Source organism: Talpa europaea (genome assembly GCF_964194135.1).
Source record: "Talpa europaea genome assembly, chromosome: 4".
NCBI lineage: Eukaryota > Metazoa > Chordata > Mammalia > Eulipotyphla > Talpidae > Talpa > Talpa europaea.
In genome coordinates, this window is record NC_140070.1 from 95,275,792 (window position 1) to 95,302,017 (window position 26,226).

The 26,226-nt window shown below is 34.0% G+C and overlaps 1 protein-coding gene across 1 annotated transcript; it reads right to left on the reverse strand.

Moving 5' to 3' along the window:
- On the reverse strand, positions 1-25,353 carry ATG3 (autophagy related 3; the record flags this gene model as incomplete). The annotated part of the gene is made up of 12 exons (XM_084231910.1): positions 1-82; positions 1,652-1,720; positions 3,719-3,846; positions 4,598-4,753; positions 4,998-5,032; positions 6,553-6,634; positions 9,137-9,186; positions 14,354-14,461; positions 15,793-15,863; positions 19,110-19,159; positions 22,565-22,606; positions 25,282-25,353. The coding sequence occupies 12 exons, from the start codon at positions 25,351-25,353 to the stop codon at positions 1-3; spliced, it is 945 nt and encodes a 314-aa protein (XP_084088036.1).
- Positions 25,354-26,226: the final 873 nt, after the last annotated feature.

Sequence of the window (26,226 nt, forward strand, 5' to 3'; positions counted from 1 at the left end):
TTACATTGTGAAATGTCTTGTGTAGTCATATTCTATTGTTGGAATGACAGCTTGTACAAATTTCAAGAAAATCAAAAGATACCTAACGGTCTTCAGTTAAGGCAAATAAATTAGCAGAACAGTTTTATGATTTAAGCAAACACTGTAATTATTCATTTTACTAAGGAATAATTTCTCAGGAAAAAATATAAAACAAATTTTTAAACCAAGTATATCAAATAAATTCAGTCATGCAACTTTATTCAAGATGAGACTCCCTGTAACCTTGATGATTTACTATTTGAGTATAAAACTCATGTAAGTCCAATTATTTTTACATAAAAATAGGGACAAGGTTGTTTATGTTTAAATGAGTGGAAAATAGTCCCTTTACTACTTCTAAGGTTGCTACAGTAAGTCAGAAAATTAGGCAGCATAAAGAATATAAAAGTCCTAAAGAAAAAAAAAATTACATGTGCAAATCCTTCAAGAGGACTGAATCTGGGTTGGTATATGTGCATGCCACAGAATCTACTATAGTGAACTGTCTGGAAAGAAATTCTGAATTTTTTCCTATGTTCACTGAACTTGAAAACATTGAGCTTCACATTTATTGGAGAAATGGATGACTCAATTATGAATTTTATATTTGAATGTAAAAGTAAGAATTTTCTAAGTTGCTACCTAGTTTCCAATTTGAATGTTTAAATTATGCTTAATAGGATTTCAGCAGAAAAATCTGTTTGGATTAAAAGTTCTTGTTTCCTTATTAAAGCAGTCCAAAATTCCTCTCAGGGACCACTTTATTAGCAATGCTTAGGTAATCTACAGTTCCAAGACAGACCCTTCAGTCTACATCTGACCCTGAATGGCATAAACTAACAAGTCTAGTATTGATCTACCACCAAACTAATTCAAGGTATTTGTCCTCTAAATCATTAACTTTGTGTCCTTTTGATGACTCCTTTGTGCATGTATTTTTAGATCCTAGAGTTTATGTAATTTATTTTTCTTGTCTACCTCAGAGAAATGAGTAGGAAAACCAAAAGAAATTACAAGTATGTGCTCTTATCTGGAGTAAAATGAAAATACTGTTTTTTTAAGAATATCTGAAATATACTTCACATGCTTTACTTTTCAAAAAACCTATTGTTAAATTCTTTGCTTCAGAGACCTCAAACCAACATAACCTAACTTTTCTCTTACCTGATGGGAAAGCCCATTTTGGGCAAAAATGTTTAATACTCATTATGTTATCCTCTAATCTGGTAGGTTACTCCACTTTCACCAATACACTAATCCACTGAGAGTAATGGTTTGTTAACGGTTTGGAAAATTCTTACTTATTTATTCATTTATTCACACACTTACCCAGTGCCTCTGTAACAAACAAAAGCATCTGGCAAGCCCGGCCTAGAAATAAATATTGATCTGAGGCCCTGAAACAAGATAGGGTTACCTGGTACACACAGGTACATTTGCTAATCAACGGAACAAAGCAGAATATCACAATCTAATGTTTCTACATTAGTAAAAAGCTTCCACTAAGATTTTCAGATATGAGGAGCTAAAATCGAGATACAGTTATTGTGCATTAAGACTGTACTAAACTCCTCCCCTCCCCCACCAAAAGTAATCCTAAGAGCCAATCTATCAATATAGGTAAGGATACATGTGAACACCAAGCTCTCCTCCTCCTTCTGCAACAGTCTCAATGATTTTTTTCATCACCTCAGCATGCCTAAAAGCAAAAGAACAAATCGTAGATAAATTAGATCAAAATAAAAACAGTATTTTCTTTTGTGAAGATAGCTTCCTTATTATTGTCAGAATATTAATTTTAACAAATAAATTGTTCTTTCCCCTACTCTCCCAACATGTCAAGATTGTTTAGTCAGAAAGCTTTATTGGGGGAGGGGGTAATTTTAAAAAGCTACGGTAGCCACAAAGGAACACGGCACTAGTGAATTTTACTAAAGGGAGGAGGACAGTAAACCAGAGAAAGGGAAATCACACCAAGGTCTAAGTGCAGAGCAATGTCTGCTCTGAAAAACAAAAAATCAAAGCAGGCACATTTTTAAAAACTCCATGGTATCAGCTGGTCAAAAAACAGTTTTTATAATTCATAAAATTTATAATGCTGTGATTTTGAATATTTAAATATTTAGCTGAGAATAAATAAGAACTGGATTTTTGAAAAGCTACTTGATCAGCCAGCAAGATCACATGATTTTTCCTTGTCTTAATTTTATTATACAATTTATGATTTAGAATTATTTTTGGCTTTATATAAAAAATATTTGAAATTTGTGTCTGATCCACAAATCTACGCATAGCCAACTGATGTTTCTCCTTTGCTTTGGAAAAGAATGCTATCAAAATAATTGCCTAGGCATACAAACTAAGAAAATAGTAATGTACAAAGAAATGGGCAATCTTTCATACATACTCTGCTTGAATAAGGTCCCTTTAATTGTTACAAATATAGCCTCATGACAGAGGCAGTCAACTTAGAACAGTAATTGTATTAGCACTGAGGAAATGAAGGTATAATCTGGGTTCAGGATGGCCCATGACAAGGAAGGTCTAAAATATCCTTGAAGTCTTACTTTACAAGCTTCTAGTTTTTCTGCCCCCTTCACATACCATTATTAAATATTTAACATTAATTACAGTTAAATTATTTATCTCTTTTCCCTGATTGAGCAAAATTTCTACCTCAGAAAGAGACATTTGATAAGCACCAACATCCTAAAACATCTAACCAGAAAAAGGAACCAACAGAAAAATTCTCAAATTAAAACCTTTTAGATCAGATAATTCAAAACCTAAAACTAATGAGTCCTGAATTTCTATTCACAGTTAGCAATATTGACAGTTTTTGACATAAGCTAGAAAAATGAACTAGGCTTTCTATGGGATAAAGTTATACAATAAAGAGACTACAAAAAATGAAAAACTGTTAAAGGATGTTCTTAAAAACTAGAATGTTGCATTTAATTAGTCAATGGGATATCAGTTTTCATCTAAAAAATATTATCAGTTAATCAATGATCCATTAGCAATAACTAATCCAAAGAAATTACATGTAACTTTTTTTTTAAAGGAAGATTGTGAATAAATCATGCATATAAAAGAGCCTGACTTACATGGCTCTGTAAAAACAAACTGCTACAGAGAAAATCCCAAATTATAAAATACCCTTGATTTGGTAGTGCTAAAAATCCTCTTAACAGAATAATAAAGACGACTAGAAACTCTGTATACATCTTCCTTCCCCTAACCAATGAGTGGGGGTAAATAGGGTATTCCAGGAAAAGCACAAGGTTAACTATATTCATTCAAGAAAAGGCACATACCAATAGAGCAAAACATGTCTAAATGATGAATACTTTTTAATCTAAGAAGGATCTTCCAAACTAATGTTAGAACTAAAAACAGAAGCAAAATCAAAGAGAATACAACTAAACACATGCACAGAATACACTTAAATTAAATAAATTTAAATTGATTAGGTTTTTTTCCTTTTATTTAAGCACAAGAACACTTCTAAAGAAGACAAATTTTATTTGCTTATTATTAAATAAAATTTGTCTTTAGGGTGATATGTTTATAGATTCCCAAGTAACAGGTCCATGGAGTGTGTGTGTGTGTGTATATATATATATATATATATATATATAAATACACACACACACATATATAAAATACACACACACATATATACACAAACACACACCTGCATGGGTGAACTGAACACATAGGAGGTGGTGGGAGATGAGGATGGTTTTCAATGGTGACTGTTTTCTTCACATGATCCTGACTGATGTCTTCATACATGTGCTCAACTGTTAAAGGCTGCCGTTGCTGAAACCATTAAAAGATGCCATGAAATGACTGTTAAAAAAATTTAGGTCTAAACGTCAATGGTTGCATTTATCCCCACCCCCACAATCACTTGCAATTTAGAATTCCAGCTTATTTAGGATTACCATATTATTATGGAGAAAGTTTAGAATTCATTTATACCAGGGAAGGCAAGGAGGATAAAGTCTATACATTAAAATTGTGTGACATCAGTCACCACCTATTGCAGTAAAGATCTCATAAAAAAGGCAGTTTCTAGGCTATTTAAGCACTTTATAACTCAGTTTTTAGGCCTATTATATTTTTTTGTTTTCCATTTAAAGTCACCAGAATAATGGGATAAAGTTAATTTTATTTCAGTTATCTTTTAATTCAATTAAGTGAATGAGTTAAAAGAAAGTTTTCTCAAAGAAATTTGTGACACAATCATTCTGTAAGTGCTTTATGTCCAATAAATATAATCCTGAACAAAATTTAACACAACAAATCAAGTTCAATTTTCCTTCTCATTTTGAAGAGATAAATGCAGAGGCCAGGGAATAAATATGTAAAATTATATCTGCTTAATTCTTAGTATTGTTACATTGAATAATTCATAGCTGCTTCCAAATAAGAATCAGTATTATTCATAAAATTGTAAAACATATGATGTTTAAAAATTAAGACTAGAATATATACCCATGGGGTTAATAAATAAAATATTAAAGCCAATAATTTAAAATATTTACATTAAATATATTTTTATCTTTACCTCATCATAGCCAAACAACCAAAGTCGTGGTGTCTGGTAATATTTATCATAAGTGATGTAAAGGTCGTAAGTTCTGGTTTGCAAAATAGCATCTTCACTTCCAGCATCAGTTTTAGCTTTACAAGATTCTACTATTTTCCTTGTGTCAAGGGTAGCCTGGTAAAAATGGAGAAAAATTTGCAATCATTAAAATCAATATAAATGTGGTATTTTAGAACATCTATTTTTCCTATCTTATATTTTATTCTTTTTTTAAAAAAAACAATATAACATGACTCAAAACTAAAGTTATGTGCAATAATCAATGTAAACACACAAAAATTTATGTGCAAGATCAAGACATTAATAAGAATACTAATCCCTAAATTTGTTCATTAAAAGGAAAATTCAATTCACAAACCTCATCTGTTTCCAACAGTCCACTCTCTTCATACTCTGTTAGAAAAAGCAACAGAATATGATCAAATTCAAGATTATTTCCTAAACCAAATTATATATTACTTGACAATATCATTCAAAAAGTGGTTTTTGCTTTGGTTTTTTAATGAAGATAGGCAACAGATATCAGTGAGCTAATTCTATACTTCCAAAACAGTACATGCTTTACCTGACAGACCCAGAGACAGTTAGCATGTCATAAGGCCTATTGTGCACTACTGTCTATTAGTAATACCAGTTGGCACAATAATATTGGTGACTCCATCATACCCAGGCTATTTATATAATTGTATAAAATGTGCTTATTAATGTTTTCCACTTTGCTGAATCCAGTAGCAAATATCCAGTTTTTATCTTAAATGACCTCCTGGGAACATCTGACATGATTTATTCCTTCCTCCTTTGAACAATTTCAATCTTCGGCTTTTGAGATACTTTATTTTCCTTCTATCTCTAGTTCTTCTTAACTATCTCCTATTCTGATTCCTCTTCAACACCTCATTTATTTCCCCCATTAACTTGCCATAACCAATGGCTGAGTTTTTGAACCTTGTCTCCTCTCTATCCATACTTACTTCCTTGATGATTTCATCTCAATGGCTTTAAATGCTGATGGCTTCCATGTTTTACTCCCTGACTGCAGACCTGGAGAGCTAATGGTTTTCTTACAGTTCCACTAATTTACTGTTTACTTACAGTTCCACTAAATGACTAATGGACATTAAAACATAAAATATCTAAAACTAAACTCCTGACTTCTCCACTCAGTCCTATAATTATCCCCTAATAGCAATTTTCCAGATGAAAACATTGGGATCACACTTGACTACTCTGCCATATCCAAACTAGCAGCAAATCCTTTTGGCACTACTCTCAAAAGTATATTCAGAAAGCTACTGTTTCTCATCTCATTCACTGTTTACTAAAAGCGACTACCCCAGCTTAAACAACTGTTCAAACAGTCCAGCAATTATTTGTTCAAGAAGATGATTCTGACATCTTACAAGATATCCAGAAGGAAATGAAACTAAATAAGCAGATATAGAGCTCAAGAGTTCTGGATTGGACATTTAAATATGGAAGTCTTGAGCACAAAGATGGTATATGAGGCTGCTGTGAAGATTTTGGTTTCAAGTAACTCATTTAGATTTCCTCAAAAAATGCAAACTTGCCATAGAAATAAGGACAATACTCTCACTAAAATTCCTCAAGAGATAAACAAAACTTTGGCTTTGAGACTCTTTAAGAATTAGCTTAAGAATCTATATCTTATAGCTATATCCAGCATTGAAGATTTAAGACTAATATTAAACCCAGTAAGAGTCAAGGCTACCCACTAGGTAGAGCGGATGTGTTTCAACATTAAGATAAGGCCTACAATGATTAAATTTAATCTAAACAAAATCCTCTCTGGGCTATTAAATGTTAAAAACTAGAACTCAATGGAATAGAATTCTTAATCCACATATTCCAAAGTCAATATTCAAGTGTTTAAAGCAAATTTAGAATAGAAGTACCTTCCATATCTGCAGCTTCTCCTTCTTCTTCCTCTTCGTCCTCCTCACATAATGTGGAGCAATCTTGGAGTTTTATACTGTCCTTTGATATTAATTATATTTAAAGTTACTTAAATCTGTTCGAAATTCAAATACTGAATACCCATGTACCAGCAAAGTGCAACCACAGTGAAATAAAAATATGACAGTTCTTATCCTCAAGAAACTTCCATTTTAGTGGAAATGACAAACCTACAAGTCTGTCATAAAAGTGATGTGCTTAAGTGCTATGACTGAAAAACATAAAACAATATTTCTAGCTAATTAATTCATTAGTATTAGAAAATCAGTTTCAGAGATGTTAACTTGCACACCTAATTTAAAGGAGAAAAAAGGTACATATTTATACATCACAATATATTTATAAATTACATTTCTTACTATAAATTACACTATTTTAACTTGCTAACATCTTGGCTACATTAAGCAAAAGTTATTAGACTTTATAGTTAGTACAACATATAAGAGAGATTCCAATTCTATATTTAACTATATGTAAGAATAGCGAGAATAATGCTAACCAAAGTCTAGTATAATATACAAATATCACTTTTTCACAAAATTAGTATTGAAAAAATTTGAAGTCAGTGTAGTTAAGTCAAAAAATCACTTATCTAGTTTCACCAAATTAACAATTCACTTTGGCATGATCTTATTTACCACTAGAAACTTAAAACATGCGTGTCATTGTTATGCCCAAGATGAGAAACCATAGAAAAAGATGGTCAGTATCTTGGCAATTATTAAATGAGTGAATATTTGGCAATCTGATAATTAGGTAAAAATCTTAATTATGTTAGTGAGGTTCATAATTGATACAATAGAAACTGACAATAAAGATTAATATTTGGGTCTGGATGCAAGTATTCTAAGAATATAGTATTCTAAATTATAAAAAATAATGTGAATTCTACATTAAATGGGACATGACAATAAAGATAGATTCTAGTTGTAAATTATTCTAAGTATGTTGTCCCTCAACATCTAAGCTGGATTGGTTCTAGGACTCCCCTTACCCCTCCTTCCATATCAAAAATCCCCAAATGCTCAATCCTCTTACATGAAATGGCATAGTATTTGCACAAAATTTACACATACCCTCCAATATATGTTAATCATATCTAGATTAACCTAATATAAATGTTATCTATATAGTTATTATACTGTATTGCTTAGAAAATGACAAGACAAAAAGACAACCAACCACTGTAGGCCTAACTAGACAGAACATATTTTCAATCTGAGATAGGTTAAATCCATTAATATAGAAACCCAACAATATTCATCCTTTAGAACCTAAGAATGTTGGGAAGAATACCAAGTACCTTATCACATATTTCAAAAATTTCTTAAAGAACTATCATAAACTTATCCAAAATAAGATATACATACTATTCTGCCACTTATCATTCTCAAAGTCTGATGTATAAACACTAATGTTGGTGCAAACAAGATATAAAGCAGCAAAGCCATTTGTGTGATTTCTCCTTAGTCATTCAAACTCTCCAAAAAGTAGAATTTTACGAAGATATATTCTCAGGCCAATGAGAGCATAAAATTGTATATTTAAAAAAAAGTTTTAATTTTTAAACACTTTCTGTTAAGTCCTAATTAAAAACCCCAAAATATTCAAATGACAAAAAAATGCACAAAGAATTATTAAACTGTAACCATTGTAGACAATGTTTCATAAAAACAAAAGGGATGAGATTTTCTACCCAAATATTTTATCTTCTAAGAGATTTGACTGTTAACAAGAGTTAAGATAAAGATTAAGATTTTTTGCACTATTTTTCATACCATAACAACTATATTAAAAATCTGAAAAAACAAAAACTGTAATCATTCTTTTTTGAAATGAAGAATATAGCCTGAATTAACTGAAAACTTTCTTGTAGAAAAATTCCATCTAACTTTGTTTTAATCCTCCCAGTAAAATAAATCATATAATAAAAATCTAACTGACTTAGTTTTCACTCCTTTAAGATGTCACAATTTTGACCATGTTAATCATTCAAAATTTAAACTTTACCTTTCAATTTTCACAAAAGAAAAAAATCCATTCAAATTAGCAGTAAATTAAGAAAAAAATAAAGAAGGAATGAGTAAATTGCTTAAGGCAATGTCAAAATGTCAAAATTTAAACAATATACCATTAGCATTTACTAATTAGCACCTTCAAACACCTCCACTTACAGAACATTTGGAACTTCAAAAATAAAGTTATCTCTTTTAAACTAGCTTAGAAGTCTTCCCCATTTATAGAAAATATTTTTTACCATTTATAATGTCAAAAAAAAGGCAGATTAAGGAAAAGAAGAGAGGCATTAGGAAACCATAGTGTTCTGGTATGCCGATATAAAAAAAGGACAGTAAAAAAAAAAAATACCTGGAATTTAAAAGAACTTGATGATAAACAGAGCTCAAATAAAGACATGCATAATCTCAAAATGATGTACATTATATATATAAAATGTAAATATTATACACATTACACACATAAACTAGGTCACTGAATTTAAAAATGTAATTAATTAGCCAGTACCTTGCTTTCCAGTGTAATCTCCTTAACTGCTTCAGTTATTCCTGCAACACCTGTTTAAAATGCAGCAGAAAATAAAAGTTGTGCACACCCCCCATTTACCTGATTCAAGCAATACAGTAACACTCAAAATATCTAAATTCTCTGAAATGAGGAATCAATGTTAGCAGCATTTTTTTCAAATGAACTCTAATAGGAATGAACAATTCCAAAGATACTGTTCAAAATAAAAAATAAACCAAAACATACCAATTTACTATTTTATCACAAAGTATCCTAATCTATCATTCCTCAATAACCATTGCTCATTTACTTTCCTTGTATGAGTCTTATCAAAATACATACGCATTCTTAGAAAATGAAGAGGTCAACAAACTATAAGATGCATATTTACATTTTATTTAAACCTGCATCAAATTTTCTTAGTAAGGTATTAGTTATATTAATATGCTTTTTGTTTCAGAAACAGGACTTCCAGAGGTAGTAATATCAGACTACATTTATTTAGAACATTCTATTTTTAGTTCCCACATCTTAATCATCATAAATACTATTTCATAAGGTAGGTAGGACAATAATTTATCTTTAGAGAAGTAAAATAACTTGTTTGAGTCTCACAGTGAAGAAAATGGGATTCAAATCTAATGTGCTGACATCTGTCTGGCTCAATGCTTTGTCCACTGCACCTCATTAAGCAACTACCTTGAAATCTATTTTTCTCAATAAAGGGTGATTAAGGCTATGGTAGCACCACAAGTTAGCTAAATAATATTTCTAATTCAAAATATATGTCAGTGTTCTCCATTAGATAGCTCAACAATGATGGGAAATATTTAAAATAATCACTAAGTATAAAATATACTTTGCTCCTTTGTTAATCTGAAACTGATTGATCCGTTTAACTTGTCCAAATCAAAGCTGAATCACTCCCTCCCGCCCCCACCGGGAATATGAATATTTTTTTAAAAAAACATTATTCAATGTTGATCTTCAAAAGCTTATATTACAAAATATCATAAAACCTACGGTGAGAGGATAACTCAGCAATTGTGTGGCCCAGCTTTTCCCTAACATTGTCCACATGTAGCTGAGCCTGGTGGTGAGAGGGAGTGTGGTGAGTTGAAATAGTGGGCAAAAGAGGGGAAAGATGGCCATAACTACAAATACTGTCACACAGTCAGTTTCATTAAGAAATTCTGGATTTGCTCAAGATATATACATGGTGCCAGTGTGTACCAACTATGTGCCAGACTCTCTGCTAGGTGCTAGAACAACCCAGATTTTAGCCAGGATTTCTCAGTGTCTCTAATATGTCAGTGTTACTACGACTGTGAAAAGCAAATGTCTCTTTGTCTAGACAGTTCCAGTTATTAACTGTTGTTTCAGCATCAGTAGCACCCCCCTTTCATTCCTGCCATCATACCTGTGACTCTAAGAGGGAGAGGGATAAATGCAGTGCACAGATTTTCCAAAACTTATATGATCACTGAACTACATGCATCTGCATTCCTACAATCATCTCCTACATTAGTGTGGGAAATACTGATCTATTCCATTCTCCGCACTTGATAGCTGAGGAAACTAAGGACCAAAAGACTCAACTAGGAAAAGGTTGAGATAAGACTAAAGCCCATGACTCCTGGTCTCTCTTTCTGAGGTGCCATCAATTACAGATTGCCATACTAAACACTTTCAACATGAAGAAAATGTCCTGTGATTGGGTAACAAGTATTATATATTTTCTCCTAAGACAAAAATAAGTCACCCAATCATATATTCTATTTTTCATTAAAATGGAATTCAAGTTAATTTTTTCTTTAAAATCCCAATTGTAGAATAAACTGAAGATGGATTCAATGAGGAAAGTTGTTAGCTCTTCAAGCTTGTAAATTAGTCCATTTATTTCCTACTGTCAGCTTGCCTTCCGCTTGATCTCTGATAAATATGGGGTGTGTTTGGTAAGGTAAGGGAGGAATAAATTTACTAACGAACACACTTTTCACTGCCTACCACTAAGAATCCTGTAATATTTTACTCCCTTCTTTGATTTTAAGAGTACTTGAAAATGAGGGTAGTTGTTTCCTGGGACATACAATGTCCATGAAAACTCTAAAGAGGTTGAATTACAATTACAATACCCTCAAAAGATGACTTGCTTTTATAAATGGAAAACATATCACAGCTCTAGCATGAAGCTTTTACGTTAGTTTTTCTAGAAATTTATTACATCGTAGGTATGATTATTTTATAACAGTAAAATCCTAATTGCATTAAACTTGTATTACAAAACAATTCACTGAATTGAGTACAGAGAAACAAAGAAAACAGATTTGATCAATGTGTTTAAATATAATTATGCAGTACTATTGCATTAAACCAGACTCCTCTAAAAGTAGGACACTGAGGAAGCAAAAGAAAGCTCAAAAGACAGTCCCAAGGGTTGTGGTTAATTTTATGTCAACTTAGCTAGGCTATGCATCCAGATGTTTGATCAAATACCAGTGTAGATGTTGCTATATAAACATTTAAATCAGTAGATTCTGAGTAAATTAGTCTACTCTACATATGGATGAGCCTCACATAGGCAGCTGAAGAACTAAGAGAATGAGACTGAGGTGAGGTAGCTCCTGAAGAGAAAGGAATTCTGTCTCCCGGCTACCTTCAAACTTGAGCTAAAGAATCAATCCTTCCCTAGACATTCAACCTGTTGGCCAGCCCACCCTATATATTTCAGACTGCTAGCTTCCACACTCACATGTCAATTCCTTAAGTTAAACCCACCTCTTACCTACACCTACACATCTATTTAGGTATAGACATACACATTCTACTGATTTTGTTTTCCTAGAGAATCATAATAGAAGGGTTAACAGAAATAAAAGAAACCTGAAAGAAAAGGAGGATGATGCAAAGGAAACTGAGGTAAGGAACCAGGCACCAGGCTTTGTGAGTCAGTTTGCAAAACTGCTTTAATGAAATCACCATATAGTTCAAATCTAAAATCCTCAGGGTATCTCATAAATATATGTTAAAATTTATTATGTATATCAAATTAACCACAATATAATATGTTTCTACATATGAAAGTGACATGTTGTCCTCCATCAGTGGGGCAAATATTTTAGTTGCTGGATTTCTCTAATAGATATTTGTCAATCTATCATAGTGATACCTACTTATCTCTGTAATGAAGACCTCTGTAAATATCCACCTAGATTTTGGAGTGTAACAAGTAACTAATTAACTTGGCACCAGAAACAAAATGCCCTTAGTCAGGCAACAGAAAATTGCCCACAGATTTGTTGCCCACATCTTCCAGTCATGGGAAAACTAAACAGAGCAGTTTAAAGATTTTGGAATGAGGGCCTTCCCTGGTGGTGCAGCAGTTGAGCGCTGGGCTGCGAAGCTGCCTGCAGCCTCTGCAGCGCTGGTTTGATCCCTGGCCACCGGCGAGGGTCCCACATGGCCGAAGACCTCTCCTGCCACGCCTACTGCTCCCCTCAGCATTGTATTTCGTGAGTCTTTCTGTTCTGCTCCCCGCTCTGGCGCTGGTGAATGCTCTCACCCTCCCACGCTTCTGAGTATACCCAGTGCTTGCATAAATAAATAAATAAATCTTTTAAAAAAAAAATAAAGATTTTGAAATGATCAGGGGGAAAAAAGTCTAATAGCATTACTCAATAAAGGAAAAGATTCATGGAATATTTTTGAATTTTTAAAAGTCGCTCAATTTGCTGTTTTCTGGGGGTTTTGACTTAACACTGAACTCATTAATAAACAAGAGTCTCAAATCAAGAAGCTCAAGTTCTAAGAGTATACCTATATTACTATAAGGAAATAAATGCCAATGCCTCTTTTTCAGAATAGAGGAGAAACTGATCTGACTAGGCACTTTTTCCCGTGCAGATAACTCAGCCTTCTGCCTATTACAGTGGGTTTCAATGGAGGGCAGCAATTCTGTCCCTCATGGAATATTTGCTAATGTCAGGAGGCATTTTTGGTTGTCATAACTGGGAGAATGCTACCAGTGACTAGAGCCAAGAGATACTGCTAATTATTCTTTAATGTATAAATGCGGTGAATACTATTACAAATAACTCAGTCCAAAATGTTAGTAGTATTAAGATTGAGAAACCCTGCTCTACTACTTTTGATATATCTGCTAGTCTCTAGGAATTAAGAAAAACTTGTTTGTAAGTATCCTAGATTTAAACTCAGAACATATTTTCTTCATTAACACTAAAAAATGGTAATAAGCTATAGCAACACACAGCAATATTCATTTACACAGTTATATAAACACAGTGGCAAATAAACTTTTAGGACTTGGAATAAAAATCATATTCAGAACTCCAAACACTTCATGCAAACATACACTTATGAAAGGCTTAGTCAATTCTTTTAACAAAAATATATTAAATAATTTCTATAGATACTACGATAGATATTGAGGATTCAACAATGAATTTTACCTTTGTGGAACCTAGACTCCTTACAATTCATCTACTAGTGATTCAATAAATAAAGAGTTTTATTTTTTATTTTTTTAAAGACTTATTTATTTATGCATACAAGAACTAGAGTATAGGCCAGAGGTGGGGGGGTGGGGGTGAGAGGATTCTCCAGACAGAGTTGGGAGCAAAACAGGCGGATTGACTGGAATACACTGCTGACAGGAACAGCGTGCGAGACAGGCGAGGTCTGCTACGCCATGTCGGTCAGCTCCCTGGCTGGGGATCGAACTCATGCCGCGTGGCTGGCGGTAACTTGATAGCACTGAGACTTAATCCCTGTGCCACCAGGGAGGCCCCTAAAGAGTTTTAAATGCCCTCTAAGTAAAATAAATGTGAGGATGGTATGATTTTATCCTTCAGTTCATTATCCAGCAATGGAATATGTAAATAAGGGATTCTAAAACAAAGCAGTATTCTCATTATCTCTTATTGGCTTTCTTTTATTATTTAAGATGTTAAAAAAATACAGATATTTTGAAATTGCTACTGAATAACCATTACTTTAGAAATCAGGTATAATTCAAGGAAATTTTTTCTTCTTTTCCAATCTGTCTCCTGATTTTCAAGTAAGAGTCCACTGGGACAAAATTGTGCTTCCCTTTCTCTCTCTCTCTCTCATTTTTTCTTTTTTAATAATCAAGGCTATTATAAAAGATTGTAAAAGTTAAAAATTTAAATATGTGCCGCCGCTCTATTTTCCTCTTACCTGTGTTATGGTAAGTATCTACCCATCCCCCATCACCATCATCTTCTTCAATGATAGCTTCCAATTCATCTGAGTATTCCATTTGTTTGCACCGCTTATAGCACGGTACTATTAAAAAAAAAAAAAGATAAAGACAGTAGCACATAATCTTGCTTTCTATAAATCAATATAAGAAAACATTTATTGCATAAGATATAGTGTTTCCACCACCAAATATTAAGTGAATATTACATTTTACTTCTAATGAACCTGACTGATTAAAGAGCTTCATCCAGCCTATAGACATATATTTGATTACATTTATCTTTCCCTAAATAACTTTGTCAGAAGATAAGTAAAAAGGCTTTACTGGGAGTTTTTACTTTTAAGTAGTCTTTACTCTGATGACCTGTGAAGAACAACAGGCTGAAACCAGAGATAACTTTCAGCTTCAGATTAATGTGTAGGTTTAATGGCTTTACTTTCAAAACATGGAGATACCACCTGTCATTGCCAGCGAAGGTAGAGTTGACATTTAGTTTGAATTGCCAAAGTAACTTGCTATATGAATTAATTCATATTTAAGGGGCATTTATTCATAATGAATAAACCAGTATGTAATTCACTAAAATGCTAAACTATACTCTTTTATGTAACATTGGTACCAAGTTTTTCCATACAATTATACATTATCATACAATATCAACAAACTCAGTAATCTCCTGATTTTTCTAAAACAAGCAGAATATAAATGATCAATATGAGTAAAAAAATATGCTACAGGAAGGAAAAAATTGATTTTTGGCACATAGTTTCTCTTTCCTATAAAGGCAAAATTAGAATAAAAATCAATGTACTTTTATGTGATAAAAGAGGGACCAGAATATCTTTCCTATAATGGGTAAATTAGAAAAAAAATCAATGTATTTTTATGTGATAAGATAGGAACTATAACAAACTTTTGATATCGTTTTCAAATTAACTTCCTAAATAAGATTATCTGTTTTAAAACATGTCGTGCACCTATTAGCAATCTTTCACTTACATAATGGCTAACAAAGCCTTTAGGTTTGAACTTTTATATTTCAAAAGTAGTAGTATCCATTCGTTTTCCATGAAAAAATTATATTTAAAAAAGGTTAAAATCAACAGCTAAAAGATTAAGATTATACTTTCAACTTTAAAACATCTAATCAAAAGTCTATATTTAGGACACTTTTCTTCCATAATTTAAAACTAAACCTTTTGGAAAAAGAAATTAAAAAATTGAGTTAAAATCAAGTAAGAAAAAAATACTCTAGCAACACAAAATGCAGAGTATCTCATTAAAGTATGCAAATATGTCTGAGAGAAGCTGTACACAGCTTTCAGCACAAATTAAATCTGTAAGTGCTAACATTTGTTTTTTATTTTAAATATAACTGTGCAAAATTTACAAATATATACAACATAATTCTTACCATTTTTTGTGACCAAAAATTGTTTGCCTGTTGGTAGGTATGCCTTTACTTTCAATTCTTCCCCTGCAGCCCTTTGAGTGAAAATCACCAAAACACAAAAAATATTTTAAAAGGCAAAGACAGAAATGATATCACATGTAAATTTCAAAACTACATAATCCATAGCCCTGAGAAAACTGTTTTAAGACCCATTTGAGAAGGATGCTATGAAAAGATGTGAAAGCATAGAGGAGCACAGTAACATTAGGTGAACTGCACTAGAGCTACAGACAGAACTAAGAGAATTAGGATTACATATTAGACCAAAAAGGCAGAATAATATAAACTATTAACCAACTATTATGCCTGCATCTAAGAAAAAGAAAATGCTCTTCCTTAGTATAATCTCATTCAGATTTTTAATCCTCAAGTACTGCTCATCCTGAGATCCAGAAGAGGCAGAAAAATAGCAGCAAAACTACATAAGAAAATAGCTGGTTGGCAAGATCTCTGTTGCTATCACTATTAAGAGATAAAAGGTGATCTGAATCACAAGATAATGTTGAGAATGACTGAAAAAAGAAAACTGTTACGGAGTGCTTATTAAATGCTGGACTTAAAATGTTAACATTCATTATTTTTATTTAATCCTCAGAATTCAATATCCCCATTTTACAGGTAAATGAAAACTTAAAGATGTCAGATTGTCCACTGTCAAAACCAGAAGGTAGAAGAACTGGGATCAAATGAAGTCCATGCTCTTAAATACCATTCCCTCTGAGTCAGAACCAGCTGTAACATTTCTTTTATTTCAGAGCTACTCCAGAATATCTCATTAACAATTTGTTCAATGATTCTTCTGTAGATCATCTAGAATTGGCCAAAGCTGGGGTGGCATGTGGTGACAGTCACAAAGATATACGCATAAATTTGGAACTCTGTTGTCTTCTGAAGTTTCAGTCAAAAGTTCACGCCATAGATTTGAACACAAAATAAAGTCAGGAAATGAGTTAATATCATTTGGTAGCTATCTAGACTCCTCTAGAACATTCCTAAGCATCAAATTCAACAATGTCATGCAATGACTAAAGTTCTGAAAGAAGATGCTCTTGCAGACATGAAAAACAGCATGGAGATAATCTGATTTAACAAGAGTTGTTATCTTGGCCCCGATCTGTTGAGTCAAAAATGTGGATAATGGCACAAGGTATTACTGAATTCTAAGCTACAAAAAATTATGACATGAACAGGACATTTCAATCATCACAATTCATAAACTGTAACTATAAATGACCAATGTAGGGTAAATGGTTTTCAGGCTTTTCTGCCCTCCCGCTATTAGGATAGCCCTGCCTACTGGAGCACCTGCATTTGTTACATTATTATAGCTGTGTTGTTTACTTCTGTGGGCCATGGCTGGAATATTGAGATATATCTGCCAGGAGAAGATAGAGGCAGGAGAAAGCAGGGGAGAAAGAACAGAGAAGCCCAGAGTGAAGACATGCCTGGGGCCTGGAGGCCTATTGGCCTCCTGGCCCCCTAGCACCCCTGCCTGCCATGTACCTTGTTGCTGCACTACATGTAAAAGCTCAATAAAAGCCTGAAAAAGCCACCGAGGGCTCCAGGACTCCTCCTTTACCCGTCCGGTCTGCTCAGATCATAGAAAACCTGCACTGTGGCCATCCTGCCCCTACAACCACCTGTGGAAAGAAGATCCTGTGCATAAATAAAAACCTCTAAAACAATACTACAAATCATATCTCTAAACTAACTGGGCAATTAAGGGCTATGACAAAGCAATTTGAATAAGGAAAATGTGTTATCACATTGAAGAAAATCCTAAAATAGTTCCTTTTGAAAAATGATTATTATTTAACCCTTTGCACTCCGCTGTCCCCTCTCAGGAGACATTGGTAGCCAATGTCCAGAATGGTTCGGAGTGCAAAGGGTTAAAATTTTATATACCTATTTGACTTGAAATATGTATAAATTATAGGAAGAATCTTAAAGTTTTAACAATTTAGGAAAGAGAAAAACAAGTTAACCACCCTTGAAATCAGAACGCATCTATAGGGACTCCCTGGTGGCACAAGGGGTAAGCACTGCACTATGAAGCAATCTTCAGCCTCTGCAGCACAAGTTCGATCCCTGGCAGGCCAGGGAGCAAGCCACATGGTGCAGAAGACCTCTCCTGTCTTGCCCGCTACTCCCCTTAGCAGTGTATTTCAGTCTGCCTTTTCTGTTCCCCACTCTGTCTCTGGTGAATCCTCTCACAACCCACCACGTCTCTGGCCTGTACCCCAGCTCTTGTATGCATAAATAAATCTTTAAAAAAAAAAAAAAAGAACACGTCTATAATAGTGACTCAATTTTAAATATGAAACAGATACATATAAGAAAAACCAGTGCATAAAAATAAATGAATCTGACATTTTGTCTTTTCTTGGTACATAGGAAACAATGCTATAAAAGATAAAGGGATATTGATAAAAAGCAGTAACAACTATTTTGGATGTGTTAAATATAAAAATTAAGGAAAACAGGTAACAGAAGACACAATTCTAACTCTGGTTTAAAACAGTTTATTTAGGTTCTTTAAAGAGATTAAGGAAAACATTATCAATTAGAATCTCCTGCTCCCAAATAAAAATTGTTATCTTACAACTGTAATTAAAAAGTGTCACTGAGGGGGATAAAAAGGATATAACAAATTGAATCATTTACATGCAAGCAAGTGATAATTCCAAACGATTTGAGTCTAATTAAAATTTTATAATTAAAAGAAAATTTTATGAATGAAATAAGAATTTTATAAAACAGTTACAGACAGATTTCCTATTAAAACTTTCATCAGCATTATGAATCTCTTAAATTTTGAGCTAATTCCTAAAAGGGAAGCATATTTGTGAGTCTTAATAGATCTTTAAACAACATGACTGCAGAATTTCTGCATTTATGCCATAAAAATATTCACTAAAATTTTTAACTTGAAAAAATGAGCTGATCAAATTATTAAACACTTGAACATTATTTTTTAAAGATTAATCACAAAAGCAGACCTAGACAATATAAAGAAATATTAGTAAAGGAAACAAAGATACTTATCCTCAAAAATGTCCATTTTTTGTGCTAAAAGAGTAAAACAAAATAGGTATAGTGCTCAATTTTTTCTTTATTTTCCTTTGAGTGTCACTGTGACACTGCTAAAGAAGAAAATCTACTAAAAAAGCATTAAACTGGTCATTCTAACTTCCATGAACAAAACTATTTTGCAAACTGCCGTAATTATGAAGTCATGCCATTTAATAACTTTTTTTTCTTAATTCAAGATTACTTACCATTGCCACGTTGGGCAGTGGTGGACTAAGTGATCTCCAGCTGCCACAAACTATTCACAATTTAGAAGGAATATGGAAAAAAAGAAAAAGAAACAGTAAACATCACTGAATACAAGGTAGCAAAAACACCAAAGTAATTCTCCTCTGTAACCTTGATATCCAATAACCAGTTAAAATAAGAATAGCACCAAAATTATTCTACGAGTCTAAAGATTTATATTTGGTTATTATTAAAATTGTAAAAATTAAAATATCCATAAAAATAAAATACTATTGGAAGAAAATCATGAGATATTTTTTAAATATCTGGATTAAATAAAGCCAAAAACATAAGGAGTCATAAAATGAATAAAGATAACACACAGGATTTAAAATGTCAAAAACCATTTTACAGATAAACAAAATATAGAGAAATTCTTACTAACGGTAAAAAGTTCAATGAAAATCTTCGAAAAATTATTAAATAAACAGGCTTATGATGTAAAAACAGCTTATTACATCATAATGCACATTTTTCCTTCCTTTTTTTTTTTAACTATGTAAGAGACAATTTTGAAAGCTTTTTTATGCTTTTATAGGAATCATTAAGAATAGTGAGAAATGTCATCCAAGCAATGGAGAAAAGTTAGCAGCTTTTAAACTAACTTAGAAAACACCTAGATAATTAAGAAATTGAACCTTCTAAAACATCTTACACTTTCTGGTCAAGCTGAATAAAAAAAGTTTTGTTTTTCTATAGAAATAAAAAACAAACTCAAGAAGAAATAATCTTTTTGAGAATTTCCATTATACATGAACATGAAGTGACCTTACTGAAATCATGCTTATTTTGAGAGTAGAAAATGAAGTCTGTTAAGCATAACTGCAGTGACCCAACTCAAGCAACACGTGCACATACTTTCTCAATCACTTTTTATTTCAGATTAGCTTTTGATTAAAATGTTATTTGTGGCTTTATCACATGGCAAAAAATTATATTATCTTTAATTTTCTAATGTCTGAGAAATGCACATCTATAATACAACTCTATTCTGAGTGTAAAATTGTGTTAAGAATTATGAAAGTAACTTTGTTTGAGAAGATGTATCACCAAGGTTAAGATTTAACAGTATATTCCCAAGGAAAACTTTACACGTGTCACTGTTTTTTTAATTTCAAATAATCTCTCATTAAACTGGTTAAGTAAAGATAAAAACGCAAAAGAGAACAATATTCTCTTCCCATGTTGTATTTTGGTTTGCTGCAACTAACTGCTAGGAAGGAATCTAACATTACCAAGAGTGTTAATTTAGCAAAATGCAAGCAAAAAAAAGAATTTTGAAACATATATTAATGATATCACCTTGAGGTCACAAAACTAATATTTTATTCATTGGCACCTCTGATGGCATCTATTTAAAAAAAAACAAAAACAATACTGGTAGGTAAAGAAAACTATGGGAAAAAAACAACCCACAGAATTGCTGATAATTAGTACATGTGGACATCTGCCTTCATTAACAATGGACACTATCACGTTTCATATCCTCAAATTTCTAAATTCTCAATATTGCATACAGCTTTCTCTTAATGATTAATTATATAATAGTGAATGCTCCAGTAAGATGGAATCAATATTAACATTTTGATGAGCTATATTTCTCAAGCTACCCTCCATTACTAGTGCTTTTCTTAATCAAGTCATACACACACTGACTTTAAGTCAGACAATATTATATTAGATAATGCCTGTCACTCCTTTAAATACAGTACTTGGGGGTGTGGGGGTAAGATAGCTGGAGGCTGCAATCCAGAAACCCAGACACAGTAAGATAAAAAAAAATTGAACAGATCAACTTAGTATTTATTCAAAGTAAATTATGCCTTCTCATTTTCCTCCTCTAGATTCAGTCTAATCTCACTCAATCCTGTAATTGTGCTCTATCCCAATACAACATTATGTGATTGGTACACAGCTGAACTAGTTTTACCTTGCATTTTTTTTTTTTTAAAGAAAATTCACAAACCACTTAATGACACAATTAAGTGTAACAAACATTCATTCTAGGATTAACAGCTGTTTTAGAAGTTTGCTTAATTCTATCCAATGACCACAGACTTCAATCTCCCACTCCAACTATCTATTTACCAATTAGTCATGTTCACACAAAGGAGATAGTCAGTGCATGAAGATAGCACACTTACATCTCTGTTGTTGATTTCAGCTACTTAGTTTCAAAAGTCACTTCTAAATTACACCTTTGTTTGGTATGAAAGTTAATGATATCCTTAACATCAAAACTTATCTGGCATTCAAGTTATTATCTGGCATTCAAGGTATTTATCTGGCATTCAAGGTATTAAACTCCTAATTTCTATGGTAGAATGGGTGCTTTGAAGACTGTCTAGCCAAAATCCCTCATTATATAGATGAGGAAACATAAGATTTGTCCCTAGCAAGTTAACTGATTTGCCTGAATCAAAATAAGAGATTTCAGATAAATACATATCCAGAAAGTAGGTCTCTTGTATTCTCCCATACTATCATGTGTCTCCACTAAAAATAGACAATTAAGACTTAACACAAAAATCACTTTAGCACATTGTTCTTAGAATTTCCAAGAATTTGGGACTAGAGATATTTATAACTGAAAATGGAAAACAGTTAATTTTCTGGCTTGACGTCCCGAAATGTGCAGCAACAGTCAGATCGTACTACACGGCTTATTTTGAAATGTTTTTTTAAAAACAGTGAATAAAATTCTATGGCAAATGAGTGGTGCTTTTAAAAAGCATTTCTTTATTTCTCTGTCAAATAATTATTTGCAATATATTATGCCAAAAATAAATATGATGCAATTATATTCATAAAGTTGAAACCTAAAAGGGTTTTTAGATCAGTATTTATTTCTTTAAGGATAACAAAAAAAATCACCCAAAGAGAACCTTTTTTATTATATTGATTTGGTGGATAAGTAAAACGATTCCTCAAAACATAACACCATGTTAAAAGTTCAATAAAACACAATTATCCTACAAAATAGGTATTAGTTTCAGCATTAAGCATATTCAACATTACTTGGTTAGTAGAAAAAGTGAAAGAATGGTTAAGAATATACTACTGCACAAAAACTTAATACGCAAGCATTAAGTGAAATTTAAAATGGATAACCATGAAAACTGATGTTTGGTGTAGGAAGAGGCAAGAGATGGCAATTACCAGTGTTTACTGCACAGTTCAATTTAATACAAACATTAATAAAGGATTAAGTGGCCTTAGGAATTTTTCCATTCCCTCTCCCACCCTCATTTCTAAATAAAGAGGAACCAGAAATATGAGAAGTGGAAAGGTGAAAGGGAAGTTACACAGGAAGTAAAAAATCCCTATAATATTGCTAATACACAGCAAACAATCTAATTTTACTCAATAAAGATTAAAGTTCAAATATTTTCTTGAGAGTATCTTCAACACTCACCTCTTCTGGAGTGATAACACCTGTTTCCTTAAACTTTGATTCCTAAAGAAAACAATAAGAATAACAGTGTTACACTGCTTTTCACTTCAAATTAAAAATGTTTGTGGGGCAATTATTTGCCTAGCACTCTTCTAGGCAATGGAACACATACAAAAAAAAATATCACTGGTATCTGACCTCATGGAACATACAAGTCTAATGGTGAAAATGACATAAAAATATTACAATATAATTTAATCAGTATTATAATACTGCAAAACTCTGGAAAAATATTCAAAATTTTGTGCAAACATTACGCCTTACAATGATTTTGTTTACTATTGTTTCATGAAACAATAAAAATGTCTTAAAGACTTAAGACATAATACAATTCAGGTAACATCTTATATAAACTGAGTAATACATTGGAAACCAAATCTAAAGACATGTCTTTTGATATTTTCCCATCTCATCTCACCAACTTATTGTTACAATAGCCTCTCCTTTAAAGCAAAGGTATTATTTACTTTTTATCGATATTTTAAGTTATATGTAAGATTTTGTAGTAATCTACAAAGATAAAAATTTATGAACATCATTTATTCAACAACTATTCAGCAAACAATTACTAAGTGCTAGACACTATTTGAGCTAATACGAATGTTGGCATGCACAGACCTAATTCATCCTTGACCTCATAAATTTAAACTATGGGAGAAAAAAAGGCAAATTTTAAAAATACCTTGAAGAAAATGAGCTAAGAAACTAGTAGAGGGATAGGAGAGAGATGACTATGAGAAGTAGGATGGTCAGAGAACAGACTTCATTAACAGGTGAATATTGAGCAGAGACCTAAACCAGTCACAAGGCTGTCTAGGGGAAGAACATTTGAGGCACAGGGAAGAGTAAATGCAAAACAAAACAAAACAAAACAAAAAAACCCCACAAATACAAACAAACAAAAAACCCCAAACAAATGAAAAAACACAAAGCAAGAGAGCGCATGACAAAATAACAAAAAGGACAGTCTGGTCTAAGAAAAAGCAAGCAGGGATGGAGTAGTATATAAAACAGGAGCTTCAACCAGGTCAAGTATAAAGTCTTAAAGTTCATTGTAAGGCCATTGGCGTTTACTGCTAAGTCTTCCAAATATGACTATTCTTAATTTTTATTCTGGGAGAAGGCATCATTTCTCTCCTGGGGTTTTTAGGTTTTTTTCTCCTTGTTTCTCCCTATCTAGTAGTAAACTTCAAGGATCCTCTCTGTAAACCAATAGTTTACACAAGGATTGGTGGCAAGGAAAGGACATTTCTCTTTTTATTAAAACTAAATACCATACATACTGACAAGTTAACACTTCCTTTTCAGTTTTGTGAAAAAGTAAAATGGATTTAATAAAGCAAAACAGCTAGTAAGATAGCAGTTTTCTATTTAACCCAGGAGATCTTTTTCTCTTACTCCTAGCTCCAGAAAATTAAAAAAATTGTAACAATTGCATATTATTCAAATATCTTATTACCAAGATGCCTGTTTCTGAAAAAAATTACATAATATGCAAAAGCAGCATTTGATTCAAATGTCAAAATTATTTTCAAATTCAAAGTTGATTGAAAAATCTTGAAAGGTTTCACCATGAGCACAGCAAGAGTTGGAATTCTCATTTATAAATTTTCTTTACTCTTAACTTGACCAAACAAGGTATCATTTTATTATCAATTTTAGAAATAAAAAAACAAAGTATTGGGCAAACATTTTCCTATGTCATGGAAAGAGAGAAGTAAAACTGTTCAGTGTTCTAGGAATACCAAAATAACTTCTTGAATACTAGAACTAAACATTTCCAAGGATATTTCAGCTGTATAACAAGATTTGCAAAAATTTAACTGAAAGCTTAAAAAAAAAAAAGCGACAACTTGCTATTTACTATCACTGTTTGCTTTTCCAAAAGGGAGAATAAAGTTACAATAACAAAATGTTACTCTACATGAATTGAAAAGCCTGAATGCACTTCTTGAAATTTATCTTGAAAATAAGTCAGGCGCTGCTATAATAGCTAATATGTTACAATTTTTACTTTAAAGATGCTTTTTTGCCAAAGCGGGTAAAAATTATCTAAGTGGGTCAAGCTGCAACTTATGATCACTGACGTCCAATATCAACAACTCGTTTCGGCTATTTTTAAAAATTTATAGGGAAGGGAGATTTGGCTTGCTGAGTTCAATGGCACTGACAAAGTAACACTGCCAATGTTTCTTGTTCCTCTGAAATCGCACAACTTGGGACTCTGTCACAACTACGTCCAACAATTAAGAGATTTCATGAAATTTGAAAGAAAAAGACGACATATATTACTTTATTTCATTTTTTTAAAAGGATAAACAAAATCCTTGTTTAAAAAGTTCAAACGACTTTCGAGCTCAGGATTTCCTTACGTTTTAAATCTACTCAGCTGCGGACCCCCTTCCAGTCCGACGTCCCCCGGATTCGCCGCGCTCCGGCGGGTGGAGACTCGGGGTGCGCAGGGAGCGTACCCAGTTTCCCAGCTGCCAGAGAGCCCTGGAGAACCGCCGGGCGACACCACGGGTGTGGGGCTGCACCTTTTTTGGCGTCCCATCCCGCCCGCCTTCCCACCCCACCTTTCCCCGCCGGGAAACAGGGCGACTCGCCGGGCGCCCGGCCCCGGGTCTGCAGAGCAGAGCGTGCGCCTGACAGCCCCCGCCCAGCCCGGCCCAGCTTACCTTGAGGACCGGGGTCAGGTACTCGGCCACTTCCAGCGCCTTTCCCTTCACCGTGTTAATCACATTCTGCATCCTGGGGCCGGAGTCGCGGCCGGCCCCGCGGCGGGGTGGGGAGGGCAGCCGGGACTGGGGTCGCAAAGTGAGAAAATGTCCCCGCGGCCGCTGACTCACAGAGGCGCCCCGCCAGCGACACCCGAGGGGACGGGACGCGACGGGACGGACGGGACGAGGGGGAGGGGTGGCCGGCGCGGCGCGCGCGAAGCCCGGCGCGCGGAGGACCGGGCCCGGCTGTCACCCGGCCCCGAGGGCAGACAGTCGGGCCGAGGGGAGAGCTGGGGAAAGAAGTGGGCCCACGCGCCCCCCTCGCCCTGTTGGGGGCTGTCGTCCACTCGAGCCCCCTCCGACTTCCCCTTCCCTCTCTGTCTCTCTCTCTCGCCGTAGCTCCACAGCCACCTGGGCCTCACGTGACAGAGGCTCTCCCGACACGTGACGCGAGAAAGGCCGCGCTGGGGCGGGACCAGGCCGCCCTTCCCCTCCCTCCGGAAGCGTAACACTGAGCGCGCTTGCGCAATGGGCCGCAGCTCCGCTTTTTCCCTGTCTGGACATTATTGTGTTTTTTTGTTCCGGAATAGGAGGCTCGGGGGCAGAGGCTTTTTCGCCTTTGTTTCCCATCCATAGCTTCCCCGCCTGTGGACCCCAAAAGCTGCTGCTGCTGCTGAGGAAATAGTTATGTCAGCTCGCGTCTGTGCGCTCTTCCGCTAGAAGCTCTTCGGTGGGACGGAGGTAACCGCGCCCCGCGGGCAGCGATCTGCGCGTGCGTACGGGGGAAGGCGCGCCAGATGAAGTCATCCCTACTGCGCATGTGTAACTAGAGGGCTTTCCTAGACGGGGAAGGGAAACCTACACTTCCGAAGGGGAGGAGTCTCATTGGCCTCTGTGCGCTTG